The sequence below is a fragment of the Phlebotomus papatasi genome, chromosome 3, assembly GCF_024763615.1.
Source record: "Phlebotomus papatasi isolate M1 chromosome 3, Ppap_2.1, whole genome shotgun sequence".
In the NCBI taxonomy this organism is placed as follows: Eukaryota; Metazoa; Arthropoda; class Insecta; order Diptera; family Psychodidae; genus Phlebotomus; species Phlebotomus papatasi.
The window spans coordinates 42,100,739-42,116,027 of record NC_077224.1 but is presented as its reverse complement, the minus strand read 5'-3'; the positions used below and the strand labels follow the sequence as shown (position 1 = coordinate 42,116,027).

The 15,289-nt window shown below is 31.7% G+C and overlaps 1 protein-coding gene across 3 annotated transcripts in view; it reads right to left on the bottom strand.

Moving 5' to 3' along the window:
* Positions 1-6,854, bottom strand: part of LOC129805698 (cGMP-dependent protein kinase 1) — a 16,395-nt gene extending 9,541 nt beyond the window's left edge. The window contains exons 1-3 of one of the 3 annotated variants that reach the window (XM_055853783.1): positions 6,658-6,854; positions 6,262-6,330; positions 5,814-5,894 (exon numbers count right to left, since the gene is read on the bottom strand). In XM_055853783.1, the coding sequence (XP_055709758.1) occupies positions 5,814-5,894; positions 6,262-6,324 (144 nt within the window). In that variant the 5' untranslated portion in view covers positions 6,325-6,330; positions 6,658-6,854. Of the gene's footprint in view, positions 1-5,813; positions 5,898-6,261 lie in introns of all 3 variants that reach the window. The other 2 variants (XM_055853781.1, XM_055853782.1) reach the window with 2 other exon arrangements.
* Between the last annotated feature and the right edge of the window lie 8,435 nt (positions 6,855-15,289).

Sequence of the window (15,289 nt, the reverse complement as noted above, 5' to 3'; positions counted from 1 at the left end):
TATGAATTTCCCGCGAACAGGGAAGGGAATCCACCAGCCGGGCTCTATTTCGCTATTGGGTGGAAAATCTCGACTACACTTGGCAGGAATGAAAACCAATCCTCGACACGATTATATTTTAAACCCTGTTTTCGTCAAACCCTGGCAAGAGTAAACCATAATCCTTGTCAGGGGTATATTTTAAAACCTTTTTCTCAGTAAACCTTGGCAAGAATGAAGACCAATCCTCGGCATGTTTATACCTTAAACCCTGTTTCGTCAAACCCTGGAAGGAATATGGCTTAACGCGTAACACGGGTTACACTCAACCCTTGTTTCCATCAACCCCTGGCAAGCGGAAAAACAACCCTTGTCATGAGTTTATTCAAATCTCGCCTCTTTCAACCCCTGGATGACTATTTTCAACCCTTGTTAAGATTAAAATCAAATTTACTTGGAAAATAATTAAATAAAACTAGAAATTCTTATTATAATATTTTGCATCACTAAGGAAATAAAAAGTAACGGCTATAATAAAAAGTTTATACTTTAGTCGTTATTTTCTTATTTTCTCAGTGAAGAAAAATATTATAAAAGGAATTTCTAAGCCTTATTTAATTGTTTTACATGTAAATTTGACTTAAATTCTAACAAAGATTGAAAAATGATCTCCAAGAAGTTTACTTAAGTGAGATTTGAATTTCTCATATACATACATCAGTGTAGAAGTATAAAAAATTATAATTAGGTTAAGTAAACATTTAAAATTTATTACAATAAAATGGTACTTATTTCTCTAACAATATATCATTATAATTTCTTATTTTACTATTAAATAATTACAATTTAACACAAATATAAGAATTTATAACTCCTAGTTATTTCATTACTTTAAACTTTATTATATTATTATTTATCGTAAAAATATTTGTTATTTAAAGCTTTTTTAAACAATAGTGGCAAAAACTAGGGAGTAAATTTTACAACAGCATGAGAAAAGTATTTTTTTTTCAAAATAATTAAGCAAAACTTAGGAAAATCCATCAAGAAAAATTGACAGTATTTGTTTACCTATATTCTTTTTCAATATTTAATCTTATCTCAATGAAAAATAAATAAATATATCTAGATTACCTTAACAGCGGCGTCTACACACTAGTAGAAATTTTTTTTTAAGAATGCCTTTTTTAAAAAATTCTGACGTTTCTACCTACAAGGATATGGGAAATTTGCTTTAAAAAGGCATTTAAAAAAAAAATTCTACTGGTGTGTATACGCCACATGCGTATTGCAACTTAAAAAAATATATATACATATTCTTTGATAACATAGTACAACATGTGAAGAATATTTTCTCATCTCAAAGCTTCAAGCCAGTGAGAAACTTTAGGATAGAGCCTTTACAAATTTATTTAAAGCCAATCTAGAGTTGATTGTTTAAAACTTAAACAAGGATTTGTTTTTTTTTTCCTTGATCATACCTTATTTTGCACGGCGAAATGTAGTGTAAAATACGCCATTTTTTTCTTGTGAAAAATGCTATTGAGTACAAATTTCATGTTTTTAAACTTTCGTTGAAATATAAGTTTTACTCAACTGCTAACAGCAAATATTTAGTTTTCTGACTTCAGAGAAAAATTATGTGAGTTATGTCTCCGAAAATCATTTTAAAAGATCAGCCTCTTAAAATTTGTAAATGAAAATTTTAGAAAATATTGTTCTAATGTTGTACTTTTATGTTTCAGAGTTGGATTTGAAGAAATATTCTTTATTATATTTAAAAAAAATTAAAGAGGGCATATTTTTTGGTTTCTGAAACCTACGTAATTCCTGAAATTAATCAATCCTGCTTCAGCCTGCACCACTTCAAAGGATGTGTAAGCAGGACGGTGGCAATTATTTTATTTTGCACTTTCCACTGCTCCCTGACGTGCTTCTGCTCTCTCCTCTTGAAATTTTAGGTAGAATTTCCATGTTTCAGTATGATCCTCTCGTTCGAACTTCTGCAAATCTGGAGTTCCGACATATAAGAAAAAATGGTAACATAAACTAAAATTACAAAATTTATCTTAACCGTTTAGACATGTAGATAGATAGATAGATAGATAGATAGATAGATAGATAGATAGATAGATAGTTGTTTATTCATTAGCAATAAATGAGGCTAAATCCCGTGGAAAATAGAAAACCTATAAAACGGTTAACTCGAAATTAAAAAAAAAGAAGTTAAAACGTAATCTTGACACAGTTTAAAATTCAAAAATCTTTAGAATATTTTGTGGTGAACAGCATTTTACAGTTTTTTCACTAAAATCACGAGAAATTTTATCGATTTTTTTTAGAAAATAAAGATAAAAATAAGAAAATAATAATTTTTAAAAATTCGTGAAAATCCCGTTAAAAATACAGAAAACGCCGCACTTTAACTTTGGATGCGCACACTTTGCACCAATACTAACCGTGGCAAGGATGAAAATCAACCCTTGAGAGATTAAAACACTTAAGGTTAACTCAAGGTTAAAACAGGGGTAAAATCCTAATCTTGACACGGTTTAAAATTTAGGCGTACGGAAAATCCTCAGTGAACAGCATTTTCACGCTTTTTCCACTAACACCTTCAAGAATTTCACCGATATTTTTTATGAAAATTAATTTCTCACTGTTTATTTAGGCATTGATGGTGGAAAATTGGGATAAATTCTGTGAAAACTTGAGGAAACGCCGCAAAATGGCTTTAGACGCGCACACATTGCACCAATACTAACCGTGGCAAGGATGAAAATCAACCCTTGAGAGATTAAAACACGGTTAACTCAAGGTTAAAACAGGGGTAAAATCCTAATCTTGACAGGGTTTAAAATTTAGGCGTGCGGACAATCCTCAGTGAACAGAATTTTCACGCTTTTTCCACTAAAATCTTCAAGAATTTCACCGAGATTTTTTTAGAAAATATATTGCTCACCATTTATTTACACATTTACGGTAAAATTGACCCTAAATTCGGTGAAAATCTCATGAAAAAGAGAGAAAACTCCGCACTTTGATTCTTGACGCGCACGTTTGGTTACAAACTTGAAAAGAAAATTAAGCACCACTTACCACAGAACTTTTCACAATTTACTCTTCTTGTCGCTGATATGTCCCTGGGTGGTCACTGTGGGGGCTCATATTGAGCCCCAATCCCAAAAATGTCAACGCGAATGCCTCCATTCTTTGAGGCACACTGAACACTAAACACCATTTTTCTCTTACTGATTCCACTTGACAAGTTTACACGAGAAACCCTTAAATGTATTAAGAATCTCGCCATGGTAGAAATTTAAAACCATTCAAACCTTGCGCAAGATTTAAACCGATGTGTTAAGGTTAATAGTGAAATCCTTTACTAAAAAAAGGAGTTAAAATTGCTGAAACAGGGTTAACTCATGTTTACAGTTTAAAACCTTTTTAAAATTAAACCGTGACTAACCCTGTTTATAGTTGATTTTAAACCTTGCCTCAAATAAGCTCTTTTCTGAGTGCTGGAGCCCAAACTATTATACATTTTTTTCGAAAACGGTTTTAGTTTTTTTTTCATTTTCGAATATGTTTTGGAGATGGTCAAGACAAATATTTCATCCTTAGACACCTACAGTGGGTGTCAATAGTTTGTTGCCTAATGCATGTTTGAGAAATCAAGTGAAAAAAATCATAGAAACAATTACTTTTTCAAATTTTTCTTTTTGCAGATGAGTTCCCTGCAATCCGTAGATATTATTTATAATTTTCAAAAAGATAAATAAATAATTTTATTTAATATCCAAAAAAAAAATAATTGTTTTCCAAAATTTGATCATTTTCGAAAAATCAAAAGTTTGTTGCCTATTTTAAAAAACTAATTCAAAATGGTCAAAACATGTAACCAACTTAATGTAAACCAGTTACATTTTGAATTTATGTCATTTGAGAGGCAAATAATGGGTTATACATTTTTAAAGTTGTCAATGGTAAATATATGTATATAAAAATGATGAGAAATAATAAGAAATAATCTGTTTTTTGATAAATTTATAATTTAGGTTAAAAATGGCAAATTACAAAAAGTTCAAAGGTGGGAAATTGTCCAGATATTACTGTTAGAATGAATCTGCGTCGTCAGTCGCCAAATTTTATGGAAACTCACGAAAGGTTATACATAAAATGGTCAAATAATTTAGTGATGAGTACGAATACATCTGAAAAACGCTACTGGTAGATCCAGGGTTTCGACTCAGAGAGTCGATAACCGCATTGTCAGTATCTCTGATAGTAATCTACAAAAAGAAAAATTTGAAAAAGTAATTTTTTCTATGATTTTTTTCATTTAATTTCTCAAACATACATTAGACAGCAAACTATTGACACCCACTGTATATCTGAAAAACATTTCTATATTGAATTTTCGAAGGTAAACGTTAAACGACTTTGAAGATTCTATTTCTCAACAGAGTTGCTTAAATTAGTTTTTTTTTGGAACGGCCTTGAAATTTGCAATCCGGTTGTATCGGACTTAATCGATTATTGATCGGTAAAGCACCCACAATTGATATATCTTCTATGTTAAAATATTCTAAAATATGCTTTTCTTAGGCAATTTTTTATTTTGGACTGTTTTTTTTTTAAATTTATGGATCAATTAAGCAGTAGTTAACTTGTATGCACCAAAACCCCATGTGAAAAGATACAAGATACACGGAGAACTTTTTCCCATTAGTTCGAGCACTCTGCAAAGCTGGGACGCTTTGCCATCTCCTTTAAAAAAGGAAATATTAAAAAAAGATATTACTCATAATCGGATAACTTTACCTACGCTCTCCCCAGATTGCTTTTCCAACGTTACAGCAAAAACTTTTAATAATGAGAACAAGGATGTGCGAAATAAAATATAATTGGAAATACATATAATACATATAATTATATATAATATTATATATATAATTATATATAATAATACAGAATGCTAAATAAATAAGCTTTATAAAAATTTCTAGTATAATCCAGAAAAAGATCCAAAAAGATTTATCAAAATATAAGCATATTTTAGTACTTAAAAAAAAGACAAACATATAGGGGAAAGTGCCCATGCTTGATACCATGGGAAGCTTCGTAATGACTAAATTTTCTATGTTTCACAATATATATGTGACTCATTGAAACAATATTTTAAAAACTATGGGAAAGTGTCCAGTTTTCAAAATATATTGCTGAGTCACATTTATTGAGAAACATAGGAAAAATTTAGTCATTACGAAGCTTCCAATGGTATCAAGCATGGGCACTTTCCCCTATAGTGCTTTGAATTTAATCAAATTTTGCTTCTAACTTTTCATTTTAATCATTAACTCTTAACAAATTACGTCCTTAAATGAATATGTTAAATATCTAAGATCGTAAACTAAATTTACCTCTATGATATTAGTGGATTTAACTCATGGCACTTTTTCAGGAAATTTGAGGTATTGGACTAGCTATTGAAATATAATTACTATAATGAGTGAAGTGAATGACTCGTTCGAAACTTGAATCGCGTCCAAAGGTAGCGTGCTTTCCCCTACTTTGAGTTTTAATCTTATTTTCTTTTTCTTAAGAAAATACATGTTTTAGTGAAGCAAAATCGTTTCTTAGAAATAGAATTTTGATACAGTTGCAACATAAATCACATTAATTACATGGCACAGTTCAATAAAGTGTAAAATAGAATGTGGATGAAAACAAAACTCTTTTTTATCTTACGTATTAACAGGTATTAAATGATGTTTTTTTTTCTTTTCAAGATCAGAATGAATTCAATAAATCACTTGTCAAGTAACACTCACCTGTTCCAGTGTAGAAATTGCATTTTGTGGAGGTTGAAAGGACTTAATTCTTTCAATTGGTCTGTCACGTTTTCCATTTTGCTGCTAATTGAAAAGAAAATAAGTTTGAAAAAAAATGCTATGGTACATAAGGCTCTGAAGAACTTTTTTCCAAGTATTGAGTGGGCGTGATTGAAAAAAATAGCTACAAGGTAAATTGACATGGAATGTGAACATTGATTAGAAAAGTCAATATATTAAATTGAATTTTTATTATTCATTAAAATGTTATCAAAGGTAATCTACCTTTCATTGGGCACTGTTCTATTGATAAGACCCTATTGACAACGATTACAACTTCTATTGAGATAAATTGATAATTTTTCGTTTCCACTTCATAGCACTAAATTCCTTTGACATTAGATGGTATTCTTCTTCGTATTTATCTTTCTTATTCATTCGGACTCACCTGGGAATTCACCTGGGGTAGATCATATCCTTTGGAACTGTTAAACCGAAAGAAACATGGCATTTTTCACTGAGAAATAAATAAAAAAAAACTATAGAAAATCCTAGGAATGTCTCTAATATCAAATGATTTTCACTGAGTGGCTTTTCTTTTGGTGAATGGTGCACAAGAAACACCAAGTGAAAAGTTACCGCTGGAGAGTAAGAAAATACACAACTTTTTACAATTGATGCGGGAAAGTGAATGTCTTTTGTATTTTCCACCTAAGTTGCAAGTGACTCTGTCGCTTTCTTATCAGCTTCAATACTTCTTCTTTTATCGTTTAAGAGAATAAAAAAAAAGTATCACCACATTCGAAAGGTATCTCTCTATCTCAATACATCCCCATAGACTCACATATGAGACAATTTTCCGTTTTAAATCCAACAATAGAATCTCCAAAGATTGCCCCAAAACTCTCAATAAATTCAATACTCTTTCACACACGAATCACCTCGATATAAACTCAATTTCAAATCGTGACTATTTCACACGCTCAGGCCCAAAGCATTGTCTAGCACTATATCAATTTACACCTGTCTTCATTTTACGTTAATTAAAATTGAGTTCTACACTAAGATCGATTCTTCTCTTTCTCACACTTGCAACTCTTTTGGTTCTGTGAATGTTTTCCATCTTACACGCACAAACACCCACCCACTACAAACGTAAAGGAAAAATAACATTAAAAAATACCTCCATTGAAGTGTTTTCTGCACAAAAATTTCTGATCTTATCATATACAAGAGCATGAAATGTTTCTTTTAAGGTGTCTGATAATACGGCATCGAATGAATGTAAGATAAAGAGAATTTTGCTATTATGGTCATTGTGAAATTTCTCAAGAAAACCAACAAGACAAAAAAACAAAAAAGAAATGTGTCATATAAGATACGCTAAGCGGTAAATCAAATAGAATTTTAAGACAGATTTCCACGAAATTTTAAACAGCCGGTAAAAACACATGAAAAAATATCCATGCCTCTTTCAATCCAGAAATCACCATAATGAAATTTTCCAATTCAAAACCAATTAAATAGCGTTTACAAAAAAATGTTTATTAATATTGTAGATAGTGATTGTCGCAGTCATTGACAGAGAAGCATTGAAAATTAATTAAGAATTGAGTATTGTTAGTTAGGTTAATTTATATTTTGGGTAATCGAGCTAATGCGACAAATGAAACGAAAAAATAAATAAATTGCATTTCGTTTTTTTTACTTTTAGCATTCACCAAATTATATTCAAATTAAATCACAAAATTCAATCCCATGCCTTTGAATACAAAAAAAATAATGATACTTTTTCGTTTCAAAAAAGTGCAGCAATGGAAAACACTTTGCTCTGTGCTCAAAATCGTAAACTCATGAGCAGAAAAAAAATGAATTTGCTTAAAAAAAAGGGGTGGCAAAGCGTCCCAGGCTTTGCGAAATGCTCAAACTCATGGCGTCTACACAGTAGAAATTTTTTTAAAAAATGGCTTTTTAAAGAAAATTTCCCCTATCCTTTGTAAGCAGAAACGCCAGAATTTTTTAAAAAGGCATTTTTTAAAAAAATTTCTACTAGTGTGTAGACGCACTGTAGTGTGTAGATGCAATACCTCAAAAGTGTTTTCGCATCATTTACCGTTTATTGGTACTCCACCGATTTGAATCGATTCATTCAATATATTTCACAAAATAGTTTGAAGAGTAAAAAAAATTATATTCGAACAAAAATTACTTATTGGTAAACAACCGGTTACTTACCGGTTCATAACCGATTTGAAATGACTTATAAATTACTCAAAATATTTTCCAAAATACACCTCAGGAGTAATTTAATTGAATTTCGTATAAAAATTATTTAGCGGTTATGAACCGAATCATTACCGATTCAAAACCGATTGGAACCGGTTCAATTTTATAGGAAATTCCAAGACCTTTCCAACGAGCCCAAGCATGACCCTATTCGCTTGATAAAGGCGCTCTCTATTGTCTTTTTAATGTTTGACCTTGAAGAACCGTTATTAGGAATGATTCACCGGTATTTTTGTCTAAGGACGAAATGTACGCCTGGTTTTCGAGCAATCCCAAAAAACATGGTTTTGGAGGGAAAGGGGATGGGTGGGGAAAAATGAGGTGCATGTTAACGGTTCTTGGGTCGACTTATGGGGGGTCCCCCGAAAGTCCTAAGTTGCTATCTCTTACCGTTTGGCCTCTAGAGCTGACGACAGCCGGACGGTCAGACGGAGAAACAGTGTGAAGACATTTCTCAAAAATCGTCTGAAACATGAAGATTTGTTGACAAAAGTGGTCTTCGGGGGGTATAAGATGGAAAAATTGAGGGATTATATCTCGTGGAGTTCGAGCAGTAAAATTAAAATTGAATAAAACACAATTTAAAACTAAAACGAACTCTTTAAGGGGTTACGTGGATCAAAAATACTGGAAAACACCATATTTTCTCTAAAATTATTTTCAACATAATGAATTTTCGAAAGCCTTTCTAGAAAACCATGCTTTTCGGTGGACAAGATTTTTCACATATTCATCTAACGGTAAAAAACCTAAATATTTTCTTTTAGCTGATGAGTTTTGGACTTTTGGCAGAATTATAAGAAATATATTTAAAGGAGTATGTATAATTATCAGAAAATACAATTTTCGGCGTATTTTACACCAAGTTTTATTATTATTATTATTTATTTATTATTTATTAATGGATTCATGTCCCAGTACAATTTTTAAGTACATCGTCGGGGCTGTATTTAAGTACATTGTTTTGGCTTGTAAAATAAGTTATAATCAAAATGAAGAAGTCTTCTATCATTCAAGTACGAGCTTAATACTTCATCTAACAGGAAATATTTAATTTTTTGACGTCAGATGAATACCCTGAGAAATCTTGTCCATCGAAAATTATGTAATTTTTCAAAAACTCTCTCCAAAAACCATGTCCTAACGGATGAATTTTTAAAATGTTGAAATAAAATTTAAGGAAATAAAGATTAAATGTAGTATCTTTATACGCTTAAGAACTCGAATTATTTTTTTTTTCTTTTTTTTTTTTTTGAAAGTTTACGTGACCCACGTAACCCCTTAACCCTTTAAGGACGATTGGAGCACCCGTGTCCCATAAAGAAAAAAATTTTTCATAACTACCTAAAGTTATTTTTTTCAAATGTTTAAACATGCTTGCGAATTAGAAGGTTGAAGGAATCTAGAATATTTTTTGCAAGTCTCCAGCCATTTTGCTATGTAGTGAATATTTAAGTTAAAAAATGACGATTTTTTAAAATCCTAAATTCATTTGATTTTATTTATTTTTTATACTTCCAATTTTTTTTAAGCAAAACCCTTTTGAAAATAAAAACCACAATACTCGTACGTAATATTTTTTATTAGAGTGAAAATTAATATTCGTTGGTATTGTCAAAAAAATTACTTAAATTTTTGGGCTATTTTTGTCCCTATCGTTCATAGAGGCAAAAAATACACAGAGTCAGACTCTGTTGCACTTTCCAAGGTAAGATGTAAGACTTATCACTGATTATGTTTACCAGTTTCATTTTTATTGTTCATATTCAGTCCGTATAAAGTGTCTCGTCCTTAAAGGCTTAAGCAATGAGAAAGAAGACTTTTCCATTATCCTTTCCCAATGACTTAGGCTTTTCACTGACAAAATTTGGTTTTATACTGACTAAATTGAATTAAAGAGCAATTGTGGAGCAATAGAATTCTCATCCTGTAAAGAATCATATTTTAGTAGAATCTTTGAAATAGATAGATACAGATTTCTTTCGGTTTTGGAATACCAGACCAAGCTTGAATGAGTTTCAACAAATCATAACTCGATAATGAACCGGCTATGATTTTTAAATAATTTTTATATAAATTTAATTTATATTACATCAAAGGGGAATTTCATAGTAATTTCAGTTAGTCTTGCACCTCATTTATTCCGAAAAGGACCATAAGTCAGTCTCGCTAAGCAATGTAGTTGGAAATCAATTAGTGTAAAACTTCCCTCGCACTAGCCGAAAACTTCTACAATGCAATTATGATTAATCTCTTACTTGGGTAATTTATAAACAATCCGAATCGATTGAAAACATCTATGAGCTGGTAAGCATAACAATAGAGCAGTATGGGAGAAAACTTTACGAAATTCTGTTACTCATGAGCACTTTGTATGCTCTGGATCGCTAAATAACGATTATTCTAAATAAATAATGTGATTATCTTTAAGGAAAAAATTTAAATTTGAGCATTTTGCAAACGTTTTCTCATGACTTGATATTAATCGAGTTTTAAATGTTTTAAAGCGGCTCATAAAATCTCATCTTAGCACGACCAAAGTTATATAAGTTAAAGAAATAAATTTCAGATACACACCGGTTAGAACTAGTTCAAATTTGCCAGGACTTCACATAGCTCTAAAAATTAATATTAATCCATAAAAATGTCACAAAAGTAAAATTACATTATAATAATACGGAAATCAGATTTCGAAGTATCGAAATATTTTGAGGGATCCTTCTTACAAAAATGATCGAACTGTTTTCGGGATGAGTATGTTACTATTGCTAGAAATAATTCCAAATAGGATTACTAAATACTGTTTCAAAATAGGGTCAAACTTCGAACTTGAAAATCACTCACATTATCATTTTTAAATTAGATAACCGTATATATAACAAGTGGTGAACGGAAAAGACCTGTCTTGTCTCTTGCAATTTTTATTTTAAACGACGTTTCGGGAATCTGTGTCCCCTTCATCAGGTATAAAATGATGGGGAAGAAACACGTAAGGTTTAAGCTCGTACACTGCTTACACTGGGATCTATGGACAAAACAGGGTCGGGAGCTCATCTCCATGCAATAGATAGACACAGTATTGCATGGAGATGAGCTCCCGACAAGTGAGAGCTCCCGAAAGTGAGTTTCACTTTTTGAAGATTTAAAAAAAAATTATATATTAAAATTTAACTTGTCTAATCTCTTTTCGCTATAAAACCAAAAGATAGATAGACAGATTTATTCATCAACAATGGTATCGAAGTTCCGTTTTAATGAGATGATGTGTAATTTTCTGTATCCACCACCGTCTTAGCATTGATGTCCAACCTTCAGTGCAAAACAGTGGAAAATCGGGAAAACCTCTTTCTCAGGTTGTATATGTCAGTCATGTAAGAACATTCATGAAAAATCAAAAATAATTAAAATTTTCAATAAATTATTTACGTCTGTAGAATTTTAGCAAGACAAAGTCAAAGTTTTAGAGAATAAAGTTGAATAATATTTATTCTTTAACAAAATTTCTATGAAACAGTGGAACACGTGTCCAAATATTAGTTTATTAAATTCAGGAAAATCAACAAACGAGGCAAAGTCAGTATAAGTGGTTGTTTAATTGTATTTGGAAACATAGATAGATTTATGAATATTTTTGTCATCTGTTCTATGGAAAATATCTTCAACACCTCTTCCTCAAGATTTTTTAAGGCTTAGAATGAAATGGCATTTGTGGAAAAATCTGTGAAACAGTAAAAGTCTGTTCTTTAATTAAATTCCTCCGTAGTGTTGGTACTTTTCTTACTCTGATGACTTGCCAAAATGCCCAAAATTTCTCCAATTGGCTTTACTTGTTTTTTTTTTAAGACAAACATTATGCAAATAAAGCGGAAGTAAAAAAGATTGTATAGGGAAAGTATCACATTCATTACCACAAGGTGGCTATTTATTAGCAATAGCTGGGTTTTTCTCTTCTTTGCCACACATAATACATGGTTTATGGGCCAAGAAGAGGGATCGACTAGACGAAATGTATTCTGATGATGTTGCTTATTTACGGAAAATATATACGCAACAGCACACAGATGATGGCAATTTTCTCTTGGTTACGCACCAATAAAATATGACACCACCATCTGAACTTCTGGAATAGCTAAAATTTTTCCCAACTCACATCCGAAACCCAGAATCTACTCAAATGGGGGTAAACGAAGTGGTGAGCATTTAATCATTCCTACTGGGTATGTGAACATATACTGGATGGAGGGTGGGTGGTGTTATTATGGGTGGAAAAAATTCATACTCGAATTTATTAGCTATATATTCGCGAAGGGAAGATAATAGGAGGAAACAAAAGCCATTGCTTAACAGCCATACATAGGGAATTCTCGAGAGAGATTGCCACCACACACAAAATTCCCCCTTAAGCATATAATTAAATATTTTATTAACGATTTATTCTATTTATTCCACCATCCTTTCAGCATTAAATATAAGTTAGTCAATAATAATACTTGACGTTAAAGATTATTAAATATTGGTCAATTGTTTCAATATAAACTATATTTATATGCATTTAACCCAAGAGCTTTTCCCAATTCATGATTTAGAACAATAATCCAATGATACTACCCAAGAAGCAAAAAAGGCTAACTATTTAGGAGAAGCAATTTAAAATTTTCTTTAAAAAATTTTATAAAAACGATTATATAATGAATATTATTTGAAAAATTGAAGTTCAAATGGAATGAAAAATATTCCTTGCGAAATTACATATAACATAGGGCAAACTGGGGCACCACCAAACACGGGGTACCACCAAACACTAATTTTTAGTTCTAAACTACTTGGACTATATCGACAATTTCTTCAGTGGACAAGCATCCCTATAATGCCTTAAAAAATCGCAGTGTTTGGTGCTACCCCGTGTTTAGTGGTGCCCCAGTTTCCCCTATATAATTTTACTGCTCTAACTCAAGGAGAAAGAGAAGTTATATAATCCGCTTTTTCCAATTGAAGGTCAGACGTCTATCACTTTAGAGGGCTCAATTTTAAACCAATTTGGTTCAATTTACATTTTTTGGAAATGCATTGAAATTTAGAATCCGGTTGCATTACTCTTTAACGGAAATGAATTGGTTAAGTACCGATAGTAATTGAATAATATTTTTCGTATTGTTTTACTTTAAGTTTGTTCCTGAGCAGAAGTCAAGGATTAGGATTGGTGGTTTCAGCTTACGACTGAGTTAAAAAATTGTCGAATGGACCGTATACTTGGTAAGTGAGTGTAATCTTTAACAATATATTGAATGCATTTTTTGAATTTATCTGATCTATGACAGTTATTGTTGTCAGCAATCAGATTTTAGTCGACCTACTTTTCTTAGAAAATTGTGAGACAATCCACGGTTTAACTATTACCTTTAGCGGGTCCCGGTCAAAATCCCGAAAGCCAAAATCCCGAACGGCAAAATCCGGAAAGCCGGAATCCCGAATAGGCCAAAATCCCGAAAGCCAAAATCCCGAAAATTCAAAAATCCCGAAAGCCAAAATCCCGAATGTTCAAAATCCTGAAAGGGATGAAATTATATGCAGGATAATGTCTAGAATGATTTCCCAAGACACAGAAAATTTCCCTTTGCCTCCAGCAATCGCGGGTGCAATCGTGGGAGTAGCTATGACATTTTTAACCCATTCCTTACCATGGTATTATACATCATACGCAAATTGAGTGATTTTAGATGATTTATTCCTGGGCAATTTTTATCCGAATTGCTATCGGGAATGAATTTTTAATTACTTTAGTCCTTCAATTACTTGGGAAAAATAGTCTGACAGAGATGGGAATACATTTAGTTGTTCTTTTCTCGCTTCGCACAAAGTAATGCAAAATTTTTGCTACAAAATGGCGAACGGAAAATTCGACATCCCGTCGAATTTGGTAAAATTGATCCCTTTCCTCTTTCCTGATTTGAATTCTAGTTGCCAATTTGTTTTCTTAGATAGTTACTCTATCTAAAGCAACAGAGTTTGTAATGAATTAATGCACAGAATTTAAATTCAGTGACCGTTAAGACGTGTGTTTGAGGGCGAATCCCCGCGCCCCTATAATAGATAAAATTTATTTCTTTACAAAAAAATCATCTATTAATCTGTAGGAAACTAATCCCAAAATATGAACATTCTATCTCAAGTATTTCTGGTACATTGACTAAATGGCTTAAGAATTCAAGATTTTGGCTTTCGATATTTTGACTGGGACCCGTATTGACAATTGATTGGAAATTATAAAACACGAACGAGTGCCTCGAAAGTGTTGAATCGGAAACTGTGTACATAAGTTTGCATAAGACCCTAATAGTCAGGTACCAAATTTCCCCGTCTAACCTAATGAAACCAATGCAATAGGTGTCACTATTGACAAATCGATATATGAGTAATTTTTTTCTACCAATAAAAATAATTCAATAATTCAAAGAATTTCGAATAGCATTGTTTGTCTCTTAAATTTGGAAAAAAACAACAACAGAAGTCATATCTCCAAGCAGAATATTTGAAATTGTGAAGAAAATGTTTCTTGGGGTTACTTTTGCCACACTGACTATAAACCTTATACCATAATTTGTAACATTAGTAACATTTTCACATAGGACTTTCATAATTAAGTCGATAAATGTTGTTGTATATTAAATTATACTCCTATACGAGGCAAGATAGGGTTAAATAGAATATAACTTGGGAGTGTTTGTGCCCCTAGAAGTCCGACTGATAATGAAATTATGCCCTTGGTATTGTCCAGCTAATTAGAAACTAGCCCAAATCCACAGTCTGTTGCCAAAAATTTGCTGAAACCGACCCGGAAATATCATGTGTTTGGTTTTTCTTCCATCCTCAAGTCATCTCCAGAGAAACCCTCCAAATTATGTCCTTTGATGAGTATCACATCATCAACTTTTTCTTTACTAACAACAAAAGACAGACTCGTCAGCCATATAAATGATTTTCAATATCAATTTCATTACGTGAGTCGAAGTGTAATAAAATTTTCTTTCCAAGGACAGGCATCAAATGGGAATTTATTCTTCAAGGCTTTTATTTATACAAACACAAAATACCACTGAATGGACCATTAAAATTTGTTCTAAATTGCCAATAGACCACAACTGAAAAGGCAATCAACATGGTTACGAAGTACTACATATTATATTATTACA